At 38.8% G+C, this 26,404-nt stretch overlaps 1 protein-coding gene across 1 annotated transcript; it reads right to left on the bottom strand.

Annotated features, from left to right (window-relative positions):
* Window positions 1-25,429, bottom strand: LOC140229501 (uncharacterized). The gene is given in 18 exon segments (XM_072309754.1): window positions 1-582; window positions 1,694-1,858; window positions 2,725-2,820; window positions 4,736-4,877; window positions 6,026-6,265; window positions 6,557-6,752; window positions 10,933-11,062; window positions 11,490-11,636; window positions 12,402-12,558; window positions 13,023-13,116; window positions 14,200-14,291; window positions 16,319-16,380; window positions 19,254-19,372; window positions 20,327-20,400; window positions 22,274-22,362; window positions 22,365-22,457; window positions 23,882-23,973; window positions 25,310-25,429. Coding segments are annotated over 18 exon segments (2,160 nt in total). The 5' UTR covers window positions 25,333-25,429; the 3' UTR covers window positions 1-433.
* Between the last annotated feature and the right edge of the window lie 975 nt (window positions 25,430-26,404).

Raw genomic sequence — 26,404 nt, 5'->3', positions numbered from 1 at the left:
TAGCCAAAAAAGCCCAGCCTGATTAGGGTTAACCTGTTGAGGACAGTTTGATTTTGCTACAACACGCATTTCCCATAAACGCTTGCCCGAGTATGCTTGGGACTCGTCCTCAACGGGTTAAAAACATTACACATACACTGTAAAGTTCACCCCTAATGCCTCCATACACTTGCTGGGCTAAATCAACTTTAGGTTTATCAAATTTAAACTTGTATTGGATAAATACCAGTCAACATCGCTGAGTATGACATTGCAACAGTCCCACACACACACAGGCCAGTGTAATTCAACAGAGATAAATGGAATCATGTACACTTTATTCATGCACAAGTAGTTCTAGGACAACTTTGATCTTCAGCATCTCTGCAAAGGGAATGCACTGACCAGCACTATACAGCACTGCAAGGGGTTAATCGATCTCCATGCTTGGGCGTCATAAGTCGGCATCGTCGTTGGTAGGGGAGGGTTGGGCCTGGATCCATATACACGCATCCAAGATGCAAGGCGGTGGCAGCGACTTCACAGGGAGACTTGCAAAGTGGACTGGCCTGTCTCGACTCTGTGTCAGTTCAGTGTGTAGAGCTGTGGGAAGCATTAAAGGGGAAGGACAAAATCCAAGATAAGTGCGATTTCTTTGACATCTAATTGTCTTCTTTCTTCCTCACTCTCTCTGCTACATGCTCTCTTGTAACAGCACAACAAATATATCCAGTACTCATCATCTTTCTTTCTTTTGTGCTTGCTTACATAGCAGTTGATATTCTGAAGGTTTTGGCTTGAAAACGGAGTGGAATTCCTCCTTCAATAAATTCAATAAATTTGCAGTAGTCACACAATTACCACAATAACGCAAGGTGTAATGTGTGGATCATACAGGATGCACAGTTTATCCAATGTCTGGTGCACATACATACAGTCTCTACCTTGGCAAGTTAGTTCTGAGAAGAAAACTTAGTGCCGGGGATCACACAGCTAATGGTACATTTTTTTTTTTTTTTAATTCCACCTAAACCTGGCACCCAGCGTCAAGAATCTTGGATGTACTGTTGCAGGCTCTATCGCATATGGAAAGGTTGACCTACCTTTCCTGCAGTTTACATACATAATGATACAGTGCAAGACATCAAATTCACTAATGCGGTCATTTGAAAAATGTGGACAAATTAAATGCCGCCTTAATGCATGAATCCAAAGAACCCTGCTCACTACAGTGAAGTCTGGTGCCTGGTCTAATGCTCCCAGGGGATCCTGATTTGCCTTAAAGCCTGAAAGGGGAAAGATTATGAAGCTTTGGAGAGCCGAGAGAAGGAGAGAGAGGGAGGGGGTGGGAGAAAGAGGGGCAGGGGAAAGAGAGAGGGGGAGGGGGGCAAGGCAAGAGAGAAAAAAAGGCAAAGGAGAGAGGGGGAAGGGGAGAGAGGGGGAGACAGAGAGCACTTAACCCTATTCTAATTGGGCTATTTGAGATCAAGTTTTTATGGGGGGTCAATTTGACATGAATACACAAAATATTACGCAGCTTCAGAACGGTGCACCCGAATGTCGCAACTTTGGTCTCACAATATGCGGGAGAATTCAAAGAAAAAAGTCATGAAATGGCGCTGAAAAATCTTTGCGTGTTGCAGGATCATTACATGAAATGTCAAGGGGGTCAAGTTGACCCTTCTCCTTCCACTAAGATAGTGTTAAAGCACACCTGCATTGATTCTCGACTGAGGTATTTGACTCTGATCATGGAAGACCTTAAAGGACAGGATGTCATGGGTGTCCCATCCTCGGCCGTTCATCTCCATGGAGACTGCAGAGACCAGTGCCTTCACGGCAGAGTGGAGGTTGATCTCCGTGGTATTCGGCTGGGGGTCTATGAAGGAGCCAAGAGGGTGTGTCACTGACTATTGAAATTGATGACTACCAAGACATACATTTAAAGATAAATGAAATGAATATGTGAATAATCATATATGATCTACAGATCTATCAATCTATCCACCTATCTGTTTATCTATCCTTCCATCCATCCATCCATCCATCCATCCATCCAAACATCCATCTTGGGATGAGAAGCAACTCTCCCAAAGGAGCTCCACACAATACTACAAATATATTTCATTCTTCTATTTAACAGTTGTCGGGGCAAAGGGACTTTTTTAATGTGGTCAGTGAATGTCTAATGTGCAAAAATATGGTAGCCATACAGAGTACACTCTAGCCTTCACATGTGTAAGAAATTCATTAAAATGATTAGGTATCATGAACAATTTCATGTTTCCCCCATATAGTTTTTGCTGCTTTGTTTACAAACCATGAGCAGTCCATCCAAACTAATACTGCATAAAGATTAACATTGATGTTGCAATGATTTACACAGATAAAAATGCTTTCAGCTTTCTGTGAATACATTCTCAAAAGAAATGATACGCTGCAGCATTATTGATAGCACACGCTATTCAGATTGAAAAAAAAAACAACAAACAAAACAGTTTCTTCAAAGCATGATTCTCATTATATTAATGCCCGTTTTAATATTGTTAGAGTTACATTATCTCCATCATCATTCTACTTTCCTTTCAAATGAAAATCATCTTAGAGTACTTTTGCAGAGTTCAGCAGAGTCAACACTTTTTTGTGTGTGTGCATACAACAAGCTTTAGTCTGAATCAAGCAGAATTAAAAATCCAAAAGTTTTTACAACAATCTTTGAACAGAAAAATAGTGAACACATCTCACCAACTCTTGCAGAGATGAAGGCTGCTCCGGACTGACTGCACCATGCCACCTTCAGCTCCACAGTAACAGCTTCTCCTGAAGATATAGCCTCATAATCTTGACATAAGATGATAAGATGATAAATTGATCAATCAAAGGACAAATCAAATAGTTAGAGAAGTAGAATTAGAACCATTACTAGTACGTAATAGCAGTAGTAGTACAGGTAATAGGAGTTCAGGTAGTAGTAGTAGTAATAGTAGTAGTATATACATTCAGTAGCAGTAGGAATAGTAGTGGTAGCAGCAGTGATGGTAGTAGTAGTAGTCATAGTAGTAGTATTAGTAGTAGTAGTAGTAGTAGTAGTAGTAGTAGTAGTAGTAGTAGTAGTTATAGTAGTAGTAGTAGCAGTAGTAGTAGTAGTAGTAGTAGCAGTAGTAGTAGTAGTAGTAGTAGCAGCAGCAGCAGCAGCAGCAGCAGCAGTAGTAGTAGTAGTAGTAAGGTACTTTATGTGAACCATTCAAGTCACAAGGTTTTAAACATAACTTCCACTTAAAAGGACTGTGTACGGAAAAAATATGATGCCAATGTGTGCTTTTCACTGATCAATTCGACACATGAATATATTATGCATCTGTATGCACGGCTGTTACCAGTATTGACCAGTGTAAACAAACAAACCTTGTCAAAGTATTGCAGCATCAGTATACGTATGTCAGAACAAAAAAGACAAAGTGTACATAACATGTAAAAAGCAAGAATATGATGGGCATTCTATTTTGCCCTCAGGTTGAATGAAAGGCAGCTGTATCTTTCCATATGAAAGGTCACTGGAACACCTCTGATACAGTGATCAAAGGATTACAGAAATCTTCATTTGCATACAATTTTGCAGTGGATGCCAAACTGTCACACTCTGCCTGACATAACAGGGTGAAATGGGAACTCTTACATACTGCAGAGTGGCATATTTCATACAGTACCTGAAGAGACTCTACCTGCAGTTCGGGGTTAGCTCATGTCCAGATGGGTACAAATGACCTTTCTTCTTTCTCAGTTGATTAGGCAATCCGCTCGTCTTCAGACAACAGAATGTATTAGCTTGCCCGACATAACAATTTATGGAATTCATCAGGGCATCAGTCATGTTCAAATAAAGGATCAACTCATGGAGACCAGGCGACCAGAATGATCCATCAATTGGCACTTTGGAAAGCATCCATTTCATTATTTTCCATTGAATGTAATGACAACCACTTTCTTTTGGTTTTTGCCAAATACTGCTTTTACTGTCAGGTGGATGTGATGGCAAGCACCACTTGCAAGAATTACTTGAATAAGCATTACATCACAGATGCCTATCTCAGTGAATTTAAAGACCAGCATGCTCTAATGGTACAAATGACCTTTTTCTGCTCATGCTCAAAGTGGAACCCCGAACTGGCTTATTGGTTGATTGCTCATCTTGTGACTTGCAGTTAAAAGTACCATTGCACACTGTCGCTGTTGAGCTGTGCAATTTTGTTTTGATCAAACATGGATACTGTAAATGCAGAAATTGGGGGTACATTAAGTTTCACCCATTTCGTGCTACTTCTGGCTAGCGCGAATTCTAAAACTTGCGAAAATATCTTTACAATTGTCTCTGCACATTGAGAATGGGTTGACAATTGCGCAGCACAAATTCAATAACCCACGAATGTGTTTTTGAGCCACTAGGCGTGAAAAATTAATCACGCAAAAATATTGACGTTTAAAGTAGTGCATGGGTGATGTCATCAATTTACATTGACTCCCAAGTTGAACTCGTGATACAACTCGTAGCTTTTGCACCATTGCAAGCCTCTGACGTCATAATAAACATGCGCAATAAATCAGTTACAACCAGGCATTTTACCGTCATTAACTTTTAACCGATAACAATCATCTTCTCATTGAATAGAGCACCTCTATCTTTCACCTCATGCGAAATCTTGCACCATCGAACTTGTGACCATCCACTCTTTGTATAATGTTGCCACTAGTTACTCACATTGCCACGTGTGCTTATCTGTGGCAGCAACTACGTGCCACTCCACCAGGGCTCCCCTGGGTAGGGACGGAACGACGACGTAGTTCACCAGGCAAGGAATGCTGGGACGCTCGCCGCATAACTCCTGATGCTCATCTGCTGCCTACAAAGAGAATTTCATGGACACTCATATTCTCATGTTCATGTTTATGTTCACGTTTAATCTGTATCAAGTACTTTTGCCCCGACTTACAGTCTATCACACAAGAAATGCACACAAAAAATGTGCCAAATACATGACGACAAATATTGGACTGGAGACTATGATGTCCTAAAAATGATCATGTATCAGTTATTGTAGAGGTTTTGATATCTGATGGCCAAAATAGTCTCTCATGCCAAGAAGTGACAATCTTCAAGATGTATAAGACACTGTTGATACATGTCAATCGTTCTACGAGCAAACATGAATTTTGTTTTTTTCATGGAAACACACACACAGAAAAAAAAGAAAGGAAATAGGAAAATGAATGTTATACAGTATTCTAACATCTAAAACAAAGTTGTTCTCCCTATGGTTTACGGCAGTTGCATGTAGGGTCTAACAAAGAATGCTAAAAAAAAAAAGCAAACAAAGACAGACAAGATGGTCTCTACCAGTCTCTGTATTGTTTATACCGACAGCACTACAATATAACAGCAACATGATCACTGTATACATCATATTTCTCAGGTCTTTTATTTTTGCAAATTCTACAAATTTTACAGGATGCGAAAATACTATCTCTGATCCTGACAAGAATGTGATGTGCATGCCCACATGTACTGGTACACAGGTACATAGTACATAAACATGGTGCACGATAATTCAGTTTAGAAAGCCGAAGTCTTGGTGCGCCTTCTGTGTGGAAGAATGGATGCGTATGCTTCTTAATGAAAATGAATGACTGATACCTATTTCTCCATCTATTTCATGTACTCCATGATCCAAATTTAACCACTCATTAAATTTTCAGGAAGAACCAATTTGCAAACAAAGTAGACATTTTTAAGTGTATGGTAACACAAAATTTGCGCCTGTGACAATTGCTCCGGTCTTATTTTCTCCAATGATTTAAGGTAAGGATTAGGGTTGTGATAAGGTTTCAGGTTTAGTTTGATGTGAGGATTAGGATCAGGGTTAAGGTTATGTTTGTGGGTAGAATTTGTGTTTGGCTTGGTGTGCAGATATTTCATAAGAGCAGATGTCGCAGGAGCAAATGTCATAGACAGAGTACACAGTATTGTAAGACTAAAGGTTAGATTACCAACCGATTCTTCCTCCAGAGATCTCAGCCAGTGGTTTCTGGCCGTGCCCTCAAGTTCCAGCTGCATCAGGTAGCAGGTGGCAGCCACAACGTCCCTCAGGCCTAGCCCGCGCTGCATGGCGGCCAGGACTCTGGCTACACTTCGTAGGGACAGCCTGCTCTCTGCATTGATACCACCCTCTATCATCCGCATGGAGCTAGGGCATAGTGCTATTATACCAGCACAGAACACTAATTTCCCAATCTATAAAATAAACAGAAGGGAATGAAAAAAAAAAAGAGACCTGACATTTTTTCAAGATCATCACACAGCTATAGATATCTATATTGTTAAAACAAGATATATTTTGCTTTCTTTTATATCACAAAAATGACACATAAACTTCATTTCATTTCATTTCATTTATTGCTCATAAAATGGAAACTCTTCATGACAAAAGAATTATATCACACTGTAAAACTTATTGTAAATGATGCATTTACAACAACAAAAAAATAAAAAAAAAAATTGAACAAATAACCTCCATTGACCCACCTGTACAGCCTGGCTGTAAGGGCCTATGTTAGCTGGAGCCCAGTGCGATAAGCCCTGAACGTGCATGGTGGTCCTGTAGTGAGCGGGATCCCTATCTTCCTCACCCCCGCCCTGCCCCTGAGGGGGTGGTGTATGGTGGGCTAGACAGTCCAGCTGTAGTACTGTACCTTCTGGTATACTAGCCTGAACACACACCCTGTGTATACAAACATACACATTCACAGAGTATCTGATGGGAACAGGCTATTTTCAAATGAATATTTGCTGTATCACGCCATACTCTAGGTTACCCTCATACAGCAGGTTACAGCGCTGTGTAGTGCCATCTTATGTTTGTGAAGGGTCTAGGGCAATTACCCCCTGGGCAATTACCCCGGACCCTTCCCCTGTCCCTAATCCTAATCCTAATCCTGAAACTAATCCTAACCATAACCCAAACTCCTAACGCTAAACCTAACCCTAACCCTAATCTTAACTCTAACCTTACCACTAACCAGTGTTGATGAAAGTTATTATTCACGTATATAACGACCAGCCTTCTTCTGGAAGGATGCCAGATGAAGCTGATTGTGATTAATCAGCGAAACGTTGCCAAAAAAGTAAGTTAAATTCCAGTTCTTCGATTCATAATTCGTCTCAAAACCACTAACCAGTATTTAGCCGGGGGGTAATTGCCCTCTGGGGGTAATTGCCCGGATTCGGTTTGTGAAATGTATAGTTATACATTGCTCTAATTATGGCAGCCAAATTTTAGCAATTGGCAAATAAATATCCCGATGTCAATTCAGCACTGTTTATGATTTGCTTAGCATAATAACAATAATGATAATGATAACAATAATAATACACTGTACTCCTTTTTTATTGCAGTCATTATTAACCCTAACTTACCTGGGGGGGGGGGGGGGCCATAATGGCCCCCCCCCCTCAACAAATTCCGTGACCATTCCAGCGCGCAAAATTTTTTGACTGCGCCGCTCGCTGACTTTTTACTTTCAAGTCTCGCGCAACTTTTGAGACCAAATTTGTCACGCCCGGGCATACCGTTCTGAAGCCACGCCACTTCAAAAGTTTTCGCCAAACCCAAAATTGCTCAAAAACGTGATTTTGTGTACAAAGTCAAGACAAATTGTGTTTTTTCAAGTAATTCATATAAAGATTCATATTTTTGATTTCAATGGCTGAAATCAATTTATTTTAGTATAATTATGCTTCAAAAATTGTGTATGACAAATTCTGCTGAAAAAAATAACAAAAACAAAAGTTTGAAAAAACAAAGAAATACATAAAAAATTGATAAAACAATAAAAAACATAAGAAATCAATTTTGATACTGAATTTTTTTTTACGTACAAATGTTTGGAATGTCACTAGGAATATTTACACCAAAAATCAGCATTCCATAAGCTTTTATAAGCCAATTACAGATGAAAATTAGTTTTTTTTTGCATATATTTACATAATTAATTAATTTAAAATAGAAAATGCAAATTTTTTGAAAATTTAATTGAACAGACTTGTAGATTATATCCAGCTTTATCTTCACGCAAAATTTTGCGGCGATCGCGCGATTAACGGCCGAGATCTGAAGGGGGGGCCATAATGGCCCCCCCCCCCCCCCAGGAATTCAAGCTCGCTAAATAGCCCAGGTAAGTTAGGGTCAAGGGAATAATATAGAAAGAGCAAGGCTGCCTCATATGATCTGTGCAAGAAGTGTTAGGTAATTTCTTACCTTTTCCTACATACATGTATATCATTGATAATAATGGCAAAGGAAGCTTGCCAAAGCTACAGGGCTTTGAGGGAATGCAAAGGAAGTACACACATTAGAACAACAGCATAACTGCATTGAAGGAAAAATATTTATAAACTAGAAATGTCGCTATGGCGACTGATGCCTCCGCCATAATGCATGATTCTCCCAATAGGTGTATAGTACAATGTCTTCACAATGTGTGATCCATGACAGTTTCACATAACTGGCAAAATATTGAAATGACAGATTTGTCAGAAATGTCTTGAATGTTCATTTTCCTTGAACTGCGTTTGCTATAATTGTCTACGAGTGCAGGTACACATATTTGGGGTATTGAGAATTTTTACTTGAATTCTGACGGACCCTTTTATAAGTTTATGCATTGAGAAATTTCCAAGGTATGAAGAAAAAGTGTAATTACAGTACAAAATAGATTTTTTTTTTTTTTTTTTTTGGGGGGGGGGGGGCATTGAAACCTGGCCTTTGACCCTTAACCTTTGACCTTTGACCTTCTGGCTGGAAATTTCCTGGAGAATCTCCATTAGGTAATGCATGTATATACACTGCATTAAGTTTTAAAACTAATAATGCAAGCATTGCATATACTAGTATATGAGGGAAATAGTAAAATTTTGAGGAGTTGACCTTGACCTTTGATAATTCCCTAGATAATCCTTGTCAGTCAGTTCATGCGTATGTACCAAGTTCCATAAAGATAAATTGAACCATTTGCGAGAAAAGTGATATTGCAACATTTTCACCTAACCTTTGACCTTATGACATGAAACTCTCTCTGGAGAATCTTTACGCAGCAGTTCATGTCTACACCAAGTTTCAAGAAAGTACCTTTGGGCATTGCATAGATATGGGGGAAATAGCAACATTTTTAGCATTTGACCTTGACCTTTTGACCTTTGACCTCTTGCCAATGTCACTAAAATCTTCTCAACTAATTGTCCTATCATACATCATCCTTGGACCAAGTTTGGTGAAAGCTGCTTCATTCAGTTTTGAGTTATCACGTAAACAGATAAATTTTAGGATTTGACCTTTATCTTTGACCTTTGACCTCTGTCCGATTTCACTAAAAAACTAATCAAGTAATTGTCCTATCATACATCATCCTCAGACAAAGTTTAGTGAAATTTGCTCGATCCAGTCTTGAGTTATCGCGAAAACAGATACAATTTCATTATTTGACCTTGACCTTTGACCTTTGACCTTTGGCCGATTTCACCCAAAAACTTATCAAATAATTGCCCCATCATACTTTATACTTGGACCAAGTTTGGTAAAATTCCAGTCAATATTACTCAAGTTATCGCGTAAACGAAAGCGGACGGATGTACGTACGGACGTACGTACAGATGTACGTACGGACGGACAACCCGAAAACATAATGCCTCCGGCACCACTTCGTGGCGGAGGCATAAAAATGATAAAATAAACAAGATATATCGCTATGGCTACTGATATGCCTCCGCCATAATGCATGGTTCTACTAATAGGTCTATAGTACAATGTCTTGACAATGTGTGATGACAGTTTCACACAATTGGCAAAATATTAAAATGACAGGTTTGACACAAATGTGCTGAATGTTCACTTTCCTAGAACTAGGTTCAATTGGATGAATGATTAAAATGTCAGAGTGCAGGTATTTGGGGAACTGATGATTTTTACTTGACTTTTGACCCTTTTATAAGTTTATGCATTGAGTAATTTTCAAGGTATTGAGAAAAAGTATAATTTCAGTATCAAATGGGAAAATAGCATTATCTAAACCTGGCCTTTGACCTTTGACCTCACAGTTCCAAAGAGAATCACTGTTAGGTTGAACATGCATAAATATGTAAGTTTCAAGATGACACCTTGAGTTACTTTAGAGATATGGAGGAAAAAGTGCAGTTTAGCACTTTCACTTGACCTTTTACCTTTTGACCTTTGACCTTTTGGCAAGAAACTTCCCCAAAAATATATATTGGGTAATACATGCCATACATCAAGTTAAAAAAAAAAAAAACCTTCAGGCATATTTCATTTTAAGGAAAGTAGTGATATTTTGAAGAGTTGACCTTGACCTTTGACCCCCTGACCTTTGACCCATGACCCCCAACTTCCCTAGATAATCACTGCCCATCGGTACAAGCATATATACTAAGTTCCATGAAGATACCTTGAACCATTTGCGAGATATGGAGAAAAACATGAAATTTCAAATTTTTTTTCACAAAATAACCTGTGACCTTTGACCTTTGACCCTGTGACCCTAAAATCCACACAAAGTATTATCCCCCAAGGATATACCCTCATACCAAGCTTGATGTAAAACCACCACACGGTTCTTGAGATATCGACAAAAACAAAACGGGACGGACGGACGTACGGACGGACGTACGGACGTACGGACGGACGGACGGACGGACGGACGGACGGACGGACGGACGGACGACCCGAAAACATAATGCCTCCGGCCACTTCGTTGCGGAGGCATAAAAACAATAACAATTCTTTAAAAATGGCTAGTTTCCATTTGGTGCCCCAGGGTACAATTAACTGCATTTTCATTCTATGATTTTACATTGGAACAGAATTAAGAAAATCAAACTCCATGAGTTACCTTGCTGGTGGATTGAGTGAGAAGTATTTGCAGTATATGGAGTTGATGTGGGCAAAGTCAGCCATGTCTCTGACATACAGGTGAACCAGTATGGCATCTTGTAGACCATATCCCTGACTCTGGAGCTGTTCTTTTTGGAGTTATAATGAAAAGAGGTGATGTCATTTCCTATGTTTGTTTGTTTGGGTTTTTTTTTTAAATCAATGATAATATCACATCACTACTATCATCATTATTGTCTACCCTCCTATCATCATCATTACCATCATCTCCGTTATAAATATTTCTATGCATCACTATTTTGAAGACAATATCAACGGACAGGTATTAATATACACTGGCTAAGGAGTGATAACTTTACTCAAGTCCTTTTTAAAAGCTGCGTATCTTCACATACTGTTGGATTCACTGTATAAAACATTTTTCTTTATGCAAGAGCAAGGTGATTAACAAATCTACTTTACATTCAGTGTTTGTTTTTGTTGTTGTTGTTTTAGAAAATCACATGTTTGATGAGACAGGGTGTGAAATTCACCATTTGCTAAATCCCAAATTACCTTTGAGTGTTTCCATGGCAACCTCTGTGCTCTGCAGGACGGAGGAGTCACTACCGCCATTTGCTTCGCTGGATGCCCTCACACCAGACACCCAGGCAAAGCCCTGGTTACCATGGTTACACAATGGAGGCTGGCAAGTCTCCGACTCTGAAAATTGTAGGCAGACAGTGTAAACATTCATCTTTTCACTTCAGCACTTTTAGTCAATAGAATGGTTTCTTGGTACGGAAGAATGAAGAGTCAATGACTGCATCTTAACGAATTAGACATCACAGTGGTAAGAAAAACATAAAAGTCATTTCATACTGAAACAAAAGGCAAAACTTCATGCCATCATCCAACAATGGAATTTGAAAACAACCGGTAAGAGTTCACATAAAATATTGTTTTCAGAGGTTCCAAAACATTCCTCTCATTCCTCTCCTTTAATCACTCTTTTATCTTTGAAATTCACTCTTAATATGCCAACTAAATTTTAAGTCTCAAAGTGCTAACACGATTGTCCACCAATGGCAAATATATTCAAAGAGTTTGGATAAACAACACCAAACAAAAATACTTTTAACAGGTTAAAAAAAAAAGGTAAGGGAGGAACTTTGGGGGTGGGGAATATCTGAAAAATGGAAGTATTCCAAAATACAATCTGCCACAGTCAATGGGCATGGATAGTGACTATTAGCTGGTTGCATAGATGGCAACATGGCATATGTCGAGGGTTCAACTCTTTCCATTTCAAAGAAGGATGTTCAAATCTGGGCCATGTTAAATAAAAAAAGATGCAATCAAACATAATTAAGTCAGGTATCAGCCAATCAGGATTGAGTATTCAGAGACTCATGCTTGTTTTTCTGACTTATATTTAATCTCAACTTTTATGCAACATGGACCCAGGATATGTGGCTTCTCTCCTACCCTCAGTGAATGAACAGTTGATGTTGATTTTGGGATTCTCAAGAGGGGAATTTTTGCTTGGAGTCAGATCAGGAATGTCCAGGTCACTACAGAGAGACTTTCCCCACTTCATCTTGATGTCTCTGATTCTCTCTGCAAAACTCTTCTCTTCCACAATCTATGGGGGTTGAAATGGACAAACAAAAAAGAGAGAATTAATTCAAAGATTTTTTTTTTTTAAAGTGTGCCTGATCTAGTCACTTACCTCCAGACTTGACGACACACCTAACGATAAAGGTATGTACATCATAACATCACTAATGATTTCAAAGATATGTTGTGAATAAAGAATTATTGTTTCTTCTTCTGGGTGTCCTGGCTGTCCTTTGCAAGCATCTTGCAACATCAGTTAAAAAATAAAAAATAAAAAATTATATTGCAAATTAAATATAACACAGCATGAAAACCAACATTACCTTCACAACAGTCTCCAACTTTACATTACAATGAAAACTACCAACTTGAACTTTGTAAGATACACATGAAAGTAATTTTAAACATCTGGGGAAAGGGGATGGCTAGGAAGGGACTTAAAACCATAATAAATCTTATTCCACTTCAATCTCCAGTGCACTGTAGTACCTTGTCTTTCGCTGCAAGGTGCATCTTGTTGAAGTGGATGTAGAAGACTGGTGAAATGTCATCCTCGTCATGTTGCACAACTTTGAAGTCATCACTGCACATGTAGCATGAAACAGAAAGAAGGGATACCAGGCCAAATTTTACAATAGATGGTGACACTGCAACCAACATCTGTTTTCCATCCACTGATAGCTATGCCCCTACTGGAGAGAAAATGAACTCCATCACTGTCAATTTACAGCATCCAGTTTCATTGAACATGGCAAGGGATTAACATTTCACAGAAAACCCATTCAATAAAACAATGTACATGAACAGTAAAATGTAAGTTAACTTCACAAATACCTGCAATGATGAGTTACAATAGGTTTCCTCTCAGTTACTCAATGAAGTGTACATTTATCATGGTGTCAATTGAACTTTGGCAATCTTAATTTATTGGATCCAGAGATTTGCAATTCACCTCGTTTCAAAGTTTCTTCCAGATGAGTATACTAGAAGGTCACAGAACAAGGACCTACACGTACACATAGGTTTTTGGATCAGTGTGTTCCAAATATCACTGGGGAATGAATTTGACATGTCTTACTGTAAATCACCAGAGCCAGAACCTGTCCCCAAGGAAACAGTCTGCACTTGACCAAAGTGCAATTAAATCTATATATTGTCCAAGTATCAGAGGTAGGACACTATTCAATTCTGCCATTGAAGTGGACATTTTCATGCATTTCATATGACATAAAGCTAGCCCAAAACCAAAAGGGCCCAATTTTTTATGCTTGTTATATTATGTAATATGATTTCATATCTTCAATTTCAAGGTAAATATATTGTAGGGGTAAAACTGTTTTGGTATTTGTAATTTTTTTCAATTTCACCAGTCCTGTAGGGTGAGTTACTAAAGCATGTATGTCCTGCCAAAGTCCTTACCGCTGTGGCAGCGGTGAGCAGTTTAAAGTGCTTTAATACTAAAACATTGTGACAGTCATATAAAAAATTATGCAAAATTCATCTTGCCAGGCCGGGCACGAAAATTTCGACTTTTACAGTTGATGATATGTTGCAATCTATGACATAATACAATCTGATGTGTCGTCTTCAAAAAGACTTCGGTACCATACTTTGTCCCATGCATCCCGCAACTGAAGCGCAATTAGGTCAATGTACCTCAACTCACATGACAATGCGTTTGCTGAAGAGAGGGCAGTCCAACGTGAACGTCTCGTACTCGCCACCCTCCCCACACACATTGAGTTGGTATTTGGTTTTCTGCAGAGGAAAACAACAATTGAAAATATCCAAAAACATTTTCAAACTACGTATGGTACATATTCAAGATTTTTTGTTAAATGCATGAAATCATAAAACTCAAGATATTATGTAATGGCATAGATGGTTGCACAATATCATTCAATACTGGAGGCTAAAAAGAAATAAAACTAGAAATGTCGCTATGGCGACTGATGCCTCCGCCATAATGCATGATTCTCCCAATAGGCGTATAGTACAATGTCTTCACAATGTGTGATCCACGACAGTTTCACATAACTGGCAAAATATTGAAATGACATGTTTGTCAGAAATGTCTTGAACTGGGTTTGCTATAATTTTCTAAGAGTGCAGGTACACATATTTGGGGAATTTTGGGGAAGTTTATGCATTGAGTAATTTCCAAGGTATGAAGAAAGAGTGTGATGATGGTACAAAATAGATTTTTTTTTTTTTTTTTTTTTTTTTTGGGGGGGGGGGGGGCATTGAAACCTGGCCTTTGACCCTTAACCTTTGACCTTCTGGCTGGAAATTTCCCGGAGAATCTCCATTAAGTAATGCATGTATTAAGTTTTGAAACTAATAATACAAGCATTGCATATACTAGTATATGAGGGAAATAGTAAAATTTTGAGGAGTTGACCTTGACCTTTGACCCCTGACTATTGACCCATGACCCCTAAATTCCCTAGATAATCCCTGCCAGACAGTACATGCATATGTACCAAATTCCACGAAGATACATTGAACCATTTGCAAGAAAAGTGATATTGCAACATTTTCACCTAACCTTTGACCTTTTGACCTTTGACCTTATGACATGAAACTCTCTCTGGAGAATCTTTTCGCAGTAGTACATGTCCACACCAAGTTTCAAGATAATACCTTTGGGCATTGCATAGATATGGGGGAAATTGCAACATTTGTAGCATTTGACCTTGACCTTTTGACCTTTGACCTCTTGCCAATGTCACTAAAATCTACTCAACTAATTGTCCCATCATACATCATCCTTGGACCAAGTTTGGTGAAAGCTGCTTCATCCAGTTTTGAGTTATCACGTAAACAGATAGATTTTAGGATTTGACCTTGATCTTTGACCTTTGACCTCTGTCCGATTTCACTGAAAAACTAATCAAGTAATTGTCCCATCATACATCATCCTCCAACAAAGTTTGGTGAAATTTGCTCCATCCAGTCTTGAGTTATCGCGTAAACGGATACAATTTCATGATTTGACCTTGACCTTTGACCTTTGACCTTTACCCGATTTCACCCAAAATCTAATCAAATAATTGCCCCATCATACTTCATACTTGGACCAAGTTTGGTAAAATTCCAGTAAATATTACTCAAGTTATCGCGTAAACGAAAGCGGACGGACGTACGGACGTACGTACGGACGGACGGACAACCCGAAAACATAATGCCTCCGGCACCACTTCGTGGCGGAGGCATAAAAATGTGTGACACTATGATCTCTGTTTGTCTTTTTTTTTTCTTTGGGGGGGGGGGGGGGAGGTTTACCCCCAGCTGTTACCTTTAATAGCACTCCACTCTTGAGTAATTACAAGACGTCATCACAGGATCCTGTCTTAACCTTCAGCAGTCTTCTTCTAAATTTTAATTACTCCATCAGAACTAGATGAGCTAATAGGTGCCCAAAGTACAGTCACGAAACCTATATTCATCTACACTTTAAGTGATATGCCATATGCACATGGTATCTCCACATGTATTTTCCATCTAGATCAAATATGTACAATGTACTTGTAAAAAAGACTTCCAGAAATAGTGTGGTGCCTGCTAAAATAAGAGGTCAGTTGCAATATAGGTTTAATAGGACAATTTCTTCACTAATCATCTAGTTTCTTCTTTTACCCTTTTTTCTTTGGGGGGGGGGGGGTATATAAAATATATCAATAATAGGATCCATTAATATAAAAAAAATGAGGAATCCCAGTGGGTTGGGAGTACTTAATTGCAGCCTATACTAGGAAAAATAAAAAGTCAATGATGACTTTTACCATTGCTTCCATGTGAGGTTGGATCTCTTTGATGGACTTCCCTAGATGTTTGGCTTTTAGACCTGTTGAGAAATTGCAAGAGTATATTATGAGATACGTATGTATCAACATAAGGATATAAAATAGGTGCACTCAATTTACAATGAAATTGAATTTGCGTACCTACAGTTTGGAGTGGTTGGGGGGGGGGTGTTTTTTTAAAAGAAATACCCTACTTTTTCAGACAATTAAACCTGTCGAGAGATTATGAGAGTATATCACAGAAAATGTATCAACATAAGGATATAAAATAGGTACACTTTATTTACATTGAAATTAAATTTGCTTCCCACATTTAACTACAGTTTGGAGTGTTTTTGTTGTTGTTGTTTTTGTGGTTTTTTTTTTTTAAGAAATGCCCTACTTTTTCAGACTATTCAACCTGTCGAGAAATTACGAGAGTATATTACGGAAAATGTATCAACATAAGGATATAAAATAAGTACATCTAATTTAATAGATCTGCTTCCATCATTTAACTAAGGTTTAAAAATAGCTAAAATTTAATTTTGATTTATTTCACGAAGAATTCAAAACTACACAATTCTTATATCTTACCAATACGGTTGACAGGTACACTTTTCAATATTAATCAAAGAAAACTCCCAGTCTCTTTGTTTTTATTGACAGTTTTCCCAGGTTCAACCACTTTGGTGGTGTATGTCCGACACCGTAAACATGCATTTTTTAATATTCATAGATATCTGAAGGGAGATAAAGCATATCACTCAGGATGCAAAGTACATTTGTCATAGGCAAAGTAACCATCATCAAAGGTCACTTGTATGGTTTGTCAAAACTGAGATATTATAGTGTTGGATGTACACTTTGAATGTATGTCTGACATGGTGAACGTCCGCCACCATATTGCCACTCCAGTAACTCAGTACAATTTCAATTAATCAGACATTTCTCTCTCAAGATCTACTTCTAGCACAATGTTTTTATCCAATGCTGAAAAGTGTAAGCGGAAAAGGGAAAAGATCCCAAATGATGAAAACTTGTACAAGCAACACCTTCAAAAGGATAAGCAACGGAAAGGGAAGGCAAGAGCCAGAAGAATGAAAAACATGACAAAGAATGAATTGGATGAACACCGTGCATTTGAAAATAGACGGATCAGAAATCTTCGTCGTGCAAAGCGTGCGAAGCAAAATGGTGGCGAGACTGAAAGGCAGACTCGAGATGGCAGCACTGGCACATCGGACCATCCAAACACAGCAACACCATACAAGACTGCCCAAGCTTTGGGAAAAGCAGTGAAACAAGCCCAGCAGTCTTTGCCATACTCACCAAGAAAGCGAAAAATGGTGGCTGCTGAATAGCACAATCAGCTGGACTGGAGATTGCATTCAATTTCCCAGCGAAAAATAAGGGCAGACCAGGATTAGACCCTCAAACTGTGGAGAAAGTGAAATCTTTCTTCTTGAAAGAAGACATTTCTTGGCAAGCATCTGGCAGAAAGGATCGTGTGATTATCCGAATGAGAAATGAGAAAGGAGAGAAAGTGAAATTATTCACCAAGCAAGGTTCCTGATGATGTCTCTCCGAGAGGCATACACCCTCTTCAGCAACGAAAAGGGAACACTACCAGTCTGAGAAAATTCTGTGAGTGCCTGCCCAAATATGTGAAGCTGTATGATGAAATTCCCCATAATGTTTGTGTATGCCCTCATCATGAGAACGCACGACTTCTGTTGGCAGCTCTCCATGAGCACACAGGCTTACCAACTGACATCTCATCCTTTACTGAACAAATAGTGTGTGACACTGGGTGCAAGGAGTGCATGGCCATGGAATGTTCTGATCACAAGGACAAAATTGACCAGTTTGCACCCAATCGGGAACATGAAGACAACATCATCAAGTACCAACAATGGCAAAATGATAGTGGGGTAGAAAAAGTAGAGATCCTGGGTACAGAGAGAGAAATATTTGCTGAGCTCAAATCTCAAGTGAAGGGGTTTTTGATCCACATATATATACATCAAGCGGAAACAAGCTGCCCACTTCCATAGGCTGAAGAACTCTGTAGATGGTGTCAATGTCCTGGTACAAGTTGACTTCTCAGAAAATGCTTCTTTGGTACACCAAAACGAAATCCAGTCGGGGCATTGGTGCCACAAACAAGAAACAATCTTCACAGCCCATGCATGGATCAGTCCAGGAGTTAATGATAGCATTGTGCTGATATTAGACGACTTGCAGTACACTAAAGTCGGTGTACATGCTTTCATGGCTCGTATCTTCTCAGAGCTCAAACACAAATACTCAAACATCGGTCAAATAGACATATTCTCTGATGGGGCAAGCAGCCAATTCAAACAGCGCTATCTGTTTTCCAACCTTCACCCATAGGAGCAAGAACTTGGTGTAGGTAAAGGAGTTGTTGATGGCCTGGGAGGAACAATCAAGAGGTCTGTATGGTACTACATCTGCCGTGGGGGGAAGGCCAAGCAACAACCCCAGCTGATTTCTATGAGCTCGCTGCGCAGAAAAACCCAGGAATTCATCCTGCCTACATTGATGCCACCTTCATCCAACAGAACACGGGCCTACTGGAAGAAAGATGGAAAGATGCCATAACAGTTCCAAACACCCACAAACTGCACTTTGTTATGCCACATGAGAGATACTCCCTGCTTATAGGAGATACCTCGGATGCCATTCAGAAGGTGAAGGTCATGTTGAGGGGGGGGGGATGCTCGTCTCTTTGTTTCCTTGTTTTAGGGGGGGGTTAGCACCCACTTTTTATATTCTCATAAAGTGCTCAAAACTGGGGACATGACAGTTTGCTCAAGGCAATTGGGCACATTTCACCATTTGTTTCTTGGAAAAAAAAATCTAGTCTGAACTCAAACTTACACACATATACACCACACACACACACACGAACCTAAAGCTGCCACTTTTATGATGATGGCATGGATGTCGGCATCGATCATCTCCCCCAGCAGCTCCGTCTGGTCCCGTCGCCACAGATAGGCCAGGGATGTGAGACCAAGACGAGAACATCTGACATAGGATACAAAACAGATATTGACATTGCTGCCATCATTGTTGATTCTGACTTTACAGTTTGTTACAGACCTGTGCATATCCAGTAAATATCTAATTTAAATATTTATTTCTTCATATTGGCTGGGAGTATGCCTCCACACAGCTTTTAGTTAGAATCAGTATGGCATACAAATATGTCATAATCTAAGATCAATATGTATCTTGATAAAGCAATGAAAAAAAAAAAAAGAGGAGATTTCTCGGTGTTTGGTTTTTTTTTCCTCATCTTTAATTAGAACTGAAAGTACCTTCCAGCTACACCATATCCATTTTGAAAATTTCTGAATGTCAATCCCCTGGTATTCACATTCTGAGCAGGAATGATGTAGATACATTGTAACTTGTTTCCTCAATGAGTTCTGACTACAGTCCTCATCACACATTAGAATCAACAACAAGTACAAATTTAGGTACATAATTTTAGACTCCATGCTTTCTCGTAATATATCATTTGTCCTACTGTATCAAAGAAAAACAAGACAAAACAAAAATATTCACATTGCTTTTTATGATGTGTATGTTCACACCGTTTTGGAGGTACATATGATAGATTCAATTTGAAATTGGTCAATGTCATTATTATGCCGTGAAACCGAAATTTATCAATGAATTTAGCTGAATGTGACATAAATACCATGGATATTTAACCTGGGGTAGCGTAGTATGCAATGATATCACTCCAGTTGTTTCAGGATACTAATACCACACAGAAAAAATAAATCTTATTCCCATCTTGGCAAAAATCCCTAAAAGCATTCAATCACTAGAGTCTACATTACTTCTTTCTTTCTTTCTTTTTGCAAGAACCTTTAAGTAAAGAACATGCAAAGATTAAAAAACAAACAAGCAAACAAACACATAAAGAAGAAAGAATGTATTCTCTACAAACCATAACAATGGGCAACTTACACATTTTCCACTCTAACTCTCTGATAGTTGGACAAGATGGCTCCGACCGAGACAGCCTCTATTTGCAGGTCTTCCTTTAAAGCAGGACAGAAATAATGTCATATGAAATCAAATGGTAGAATAGGTGATGTTGTAACACTGAAAGCATGTATTAAAGTAATCCCCATCACTACCTTTCATTTCTGTCCCTGCACATGTGTCAATGAAAAAGTAATAATCACAAAAATTATAGAAATTAGGGCATATTTATGATCCTCTCTCAGGTACAATAATGAAAACAAATGACCAGCCTGTAAAATTCCCATCTTTAACTTTTTAACACAACTTTAAAGGTAGGGAATCCCATTTGCATGCCTTGAATTAAGAGTTGTATAAATACAGTGGTATGTTAAAGAGAGTATCATTTTAGAAACTCCCATAAATTATTGAAAGTGGAAGGTAACATTTAGTACATTTTTATTGACCGTTAGATTTTGAATTGAATTTTGGTCTCGCTCACCGTAAATTCCAGTACATTACTAGGCTACCTTTGCAGACCCATGCACTGCATGTGTGTCCATTATGTACATATTTTTGTGAAGAAAGTTCATCAAAACTTAGAAACATTCCTATATACATTCTTGCCACACAAAATGTTGTTACATCAGCTCTTATACTTTTAGATTTGTGTTTATAGATTAAAAAAATACAGATGACTGCAACAAAAAGGCTTAAGTGTGGCTGACACACAGAACTACTGAGTAGTTAAAAGTTTTGTGCATTATTCAAATTGTAGATAACTGTTGACTTCCAAATTTCTGAGCAGTGGCCTAAACAAGTCCCCTGAGGTTCATATTTAATGTTTTGCTGCATTTTGGGAGGTCTGTAAAAGGTATCCCCTACCTTTAAGCCACCATCAATAATGCATGCAATATTTACTGGTTGACACATAATCAATACTTTTGAAAATCACTCTTATGTTTATTTCTCAAGGAATTTGCATCATAGTGGATGCAGTTTTATGTGCACACCTTTTCATAACACATACCCCTATCCATCAAATTCCTATGATACTATGCATGTGAGAGCAATTTGTGAAAGAGTACATGACTACTGTTAACCTGTTGAGGACGAGTCCCGAGTATACTCGGACAGGTGTCTATGGGAAATGCGTGTTGTAGCAAAATCAAACCGTCCTCAACGGGTTAATGCAGAATGTTTTTGGCTGGCAAGAATTCCAAAACCTGCAAAAATATCTTCAAAATTTTCAATGCACATTTTGAAATGAATGGGTGGATTTGTGTGCTTGTCAGCTGATAAATGCTTCTACTGTGCAACACTGGTTTATGCATTGATTGATGTGCCTGACCTACTTAAGTCTGAACCCAATTTTTATCTGTTATCTGATTGCCTTATCAAAAGTTTATGCATTGATTGATGTGCCTGACCTACTTAAGTCTGAACCCAATTTTTATCTGTTATCTGATTGCCTTATCAAAAAAGACATGACAATGAAAGTGACCCAGCCAGTTTCTTCATAGTGCAGCAGTAATGCAGATGCTATGCAAACAGTACAGCCCTGTACTGCATGGATGGTCATGACCCTGGCCCTGGGACTGGCAATACTTTTGTCGCCAATGCTACTGGAAAACTTTGATGCACATTGTACAAGATTTTCACAAGTCTCTTTCCTCTTCAAACATTAGTTGTTCGTTTAATTTACATTTTCAGGGCAATCAGGCAGTACACTAATTTTCATGTACAGAAATGTCAAATCCAATTGTCTATTCTACGTGATAAATTGTGAGAAATTGGGCATCATGAATTTAGGAATCCAGGAATATGTTTTTGAACTACTCAGCATGAAAATCTAATCGCTCAAAGACAAAGATGTTTACAATATGCCATATTATGGACACAAAATAAACCTAAAGCAAGGACTTGATGGATGCAGATTCAGGGACTAACTTTCACTTTCTTCAGGATCTGGTAGAGGTCCTCCACCTCGTCTCCGGCAGTGGGGTGGTAGTCCCTCCCTTGCTCCACAGAGCCCCCTTGATGGGGGCCCGGTACAGGGGCAGCCCCATGGCCTGTGAGTAGAGGTCAATGGCGTGGTGACCCACAGTCTGAAACATGTAGCTGTCCAGCTCATCTGGTGAAGAAATGCCATTGGTGATAATAATACACGAGGACAGAGGCAAGCACGAGATACAATCAGATCAGAAGACATTGGAATTATTTGTATAAATGACCTTCTCAGAGCTACACATTGTACAGTGGTGTTAGTATCTGCACACAAAAACTAGGGGGTTAAAAAGTTTTCTACAATCACTCATAACCAGCATAAGAAGTAAATCTAATCAGTGGATACTAGTCTGAACACATCTTCAAGTGAGTCATTCCTATTGATACTGAGGATCATACTGCATCGTTCAAACTTTATTTTTCTGACTGACATAATAAGGAAGTCTGATGTACATTTTCATATTCTCTTTGCATCATGTGAGCACTGCCAATTGGCCCAAACACATTGCAACAAATTAAAGATCAAAGCAATCTCAGGGGAGCTCTCTCAACTAATGATGACCTTGAAAACTCAAGCATTTTACGGCAAGCTTGATTCATTCTCGTGTTTCTTCATTCCTTTTTCATATTCTTGCTGAAATACTGTTGATCATTTGCTGTGGCTCACAGGGCCAATCAAACAGTCTCTGATTCCTGGTTCAAGTTCAATTACTGTAAAAGTACAAACTTCTAAAGCCTTGTTTTCATTTTCCTCTGGATCAAGTTCAGTGAGCTCCACTCTGTAGATAAGAGTATCATATCTTCATAATTATGTCACACAAATATTTGCATGTTATCATTTTTACACTAGTTCAGTATAGCACAAAATTTACACAAATACTGTCAAAAGAAACATTCCATATGTACAGTAGCAGCTGCAGTACACTGTAGTTGATGAAGGTCAGATGCAATGTCATTGTTATGTGACTGAGAGGCCTCTTTACTTTGAAAGTATTACACAAGTACTAGCTATGTATCATTTATTTCATACCTCCATCCCTCCTGTTTACATGTTTCTTTCATACCGGTAATCTTGGATTTCATTCTATAAGAATTAATATCAATCACATTTCATTTGAATATACACAGTGCAAAAGTTCTCACACACACACAATCAACACATTGCTCAAATTCATACATTTAAATCAAATATGAATTTTTAAATAAATCTTAACACATCTACACACATACACACACACACACACACAGACATACACAGCCATGAACCGTTACCACAAACATACAATCCCATACACCCACCCTTAAGATACAATGTACTATATAACCAAAATGGTTATTACGAAATTCCTGTTAAAACGAAGTAAAAATTCAGGACGCAACATTACCCATTCCATGTTTGTTATTGCTTATTTGTTCGGTTATGATGAAATTTCAATAGAACGAAAGAAAACTGGGCAGTCCCGAGGACTTCATTATAAAGGGAGTCCCACAGTACTCTTTCACTCTTCTTTGTAGTAAAATTGTATACAGTATTTGTAGTTTAATACTCACCTACATGATGTGGATAGAGGTTGACCAGAGCTACAAGGTCATGACCTTCGGCGACACACTGCATCATGTTGAAGCAGCTGTCTTTGCCCCCGCTGTATGATCAGACAGTTTTAAAATAAGAACAAAATTGAACCATTTTCTGGTTCCAATAATCTTAATCAATAGTTAACATTGTACAAGGTTTGTCTCCTTTCTTAATTTGCTAGCTTTTCTGTATGTCTGTGCCGTTTAAATCCATCCATAAATAAAACACTTAAAGTGTACTGTGCTATGTTTGCAAATGGACATACAATTGTACATGTAAGTTACATATTGTCTGTTGATAATGAGAAGGGCGATAAGTTGCCTCGAACACTATGGGTTTAGGTAATAGTGGGAACTTAACACCCTTTTTCAACCGACAATATACATGTACTCTGTTTGGCACACTTAATACACATGTCCTATGTTCAAAGGGTTAAACACCTGAAACTGTATGATGATACTCTGAAAACATACAGTCATCAGAGGATACCTTGACTGAAAGATCGGTCTGTATCTGGTCGTCAGGGAAAAGTTCCGCGGAGACTGCATCTGGCTTCACGGATCCCCTCCTTATACGGAGGAGAGCGATAACGTCAAAATAATAAATGACTCCTCCGGACAGACGGATCTTTCTGTCTAAGGGATGCCATACCAGGTACAATCAGCATTTCTTGGGAAAAATTAACCCAATGTAAAATATCATTATGAATATATAACGAGAGATACATGTATAGTATTATAATCTGTGGGTTTGTTCTTGCCCACGTCTATCAGTATCATACCCACGCACCAGCAGACCGATCTGTACACATTTTCCCTTTTCCCCCACAGCTAACTGGTGAGCTGTCAAAACTTTGAACCATCTGTCAGGACATGTGGTCAAGATTACCAACCCATCTACATTCAGAGAGGCTGCTATTCCAGGTCATCCAAGTGATGCAGCGTCCTGTTGGGTCACACATACTCTAAAACTAAGGGCAGGCAATAATGAGGCATGTTTTTATTTTAGTTTTTTAAGTGAAAGTTGCACTTAGACATAAAGACAGCTCTATGCACATAAACATAGTCATCTGGTCATTGACATTAGTGACATCTAAAATCATCTTGTTCACCATGTCACCACCTCTCACAGACGCAAGACACTTTTACCATCCCGGGATAGTTCCAAGGAGCTGCTGAAATGGATTAATACTTCAATATTCAAGTACGGTAGTGCAAGGGCCAAGGTCAATTTCAATCATGTCAATGTGCGTGCAGCTAAGTAAATTAATTGGTCACATAAAAATACACGTGTGGGACTGAACGAACGCAATGGCTGTTCGTTAAATCTATGATGCTCGCATTTATCGTATAACCTGGAAATAACTTTTTCCAATCAATTATAAACATCATATATTACTTTACCTAATCAATGCCGCCACCCTCATGTCAGTATATTAGTTTAACAGTCACTCTCTCTTGCTTGGTCCCATGCATGCTCAGAAGACGTCTGATGAAACGCGGGGAATAGTGGCAGAAGCGCACTCTTCTCGGGCCGCCGCACATGCAGTAGGCCTACTACTACTACCACTGAAAAGGATCCCCCTCCCCCACCCCCACCCCACGGCCCAACTTTAGCATGTATAGCCCCCCCCCCCCCCCCCGCCTCGCATACAGCTTGCATATAATTATAAAAATGGTCCCACTGTGAAGTTTCTTGTAACTTTCAACAGCAGAGTCACATCGTGACATATTGCTTTCAGAATCTATACATTCCTGCACAGTTGTAGCTCTGAAGCCAAAAGGCAAACAACAGTTTCATCAGAAGGATTGTTGCGTGAAGAATTGCTATAGCCTACCGAATCTATGAGTATTTCCTACAATGACACAAACTTTGTACCATACATGAGCCTGTAAATTGTAGGCCTTCGTTGTTCTGGTTTTGCTTGTGTTGAAATTGAAACAAAAATGACATGATTATTTTCGATACATTGTGGTATAAAGGTAAAAGTGGTTATGAGTTGAGTCGAGTTGAGTTTATTTCATTCATGAGGGCTTACTGGGTTAAAGGCCTGTTTTTACCAGCTGCACAGGCCTCCGACATGTATATTTATTATGGTGAAGTGCAAACATACAATGATAAGCAATATGCAACATCCACTGAACAAGGTTACACAAAAAAAGAAAAGTCAATGAAAAAAATAGGCCTGCAGATATTCACAAACATGGATAAACACACACACACACAAAAATACTAATACTAATACTAATACAATGTACTTTTATAGACACATTGAGGGATTTCGGCTAACTCTATGATCTCTTTCGTGGGTATTAAGGTCTTCATCAAATCATTCACGTCTCCTAAGAGTCACAATTGAAGATACGATACGAGTATGACTATATTATGGCACCAATCAATGTCTGCATCAAAGAGGGATGTGAATTTCCAACGACGCAACATTACGCAGATTATACAGATAAGAGGCCTACATACTCCGGTACTCCGGTAGATGCAAC

This window comes from Diadema setosum, chromosome 1, assembly GCF_964275005.1.
Source record: "Diadema setosum chromosome 1, eeDiaSeto1, whole genome shotgun sequence".
In the NCBI taxonomy this organism is placed as follows: Eukaryota; Metazoa; Echinodermata; class Echinoidea; order Diadematoida; family Diadematidae; genus Diadema; species Diadema setosum.
The sequence above is the reverse complement of the archived record's forward strand: the minus strand, read 5'-3'. Positions and strand labels throughout refer to the sequence as shown.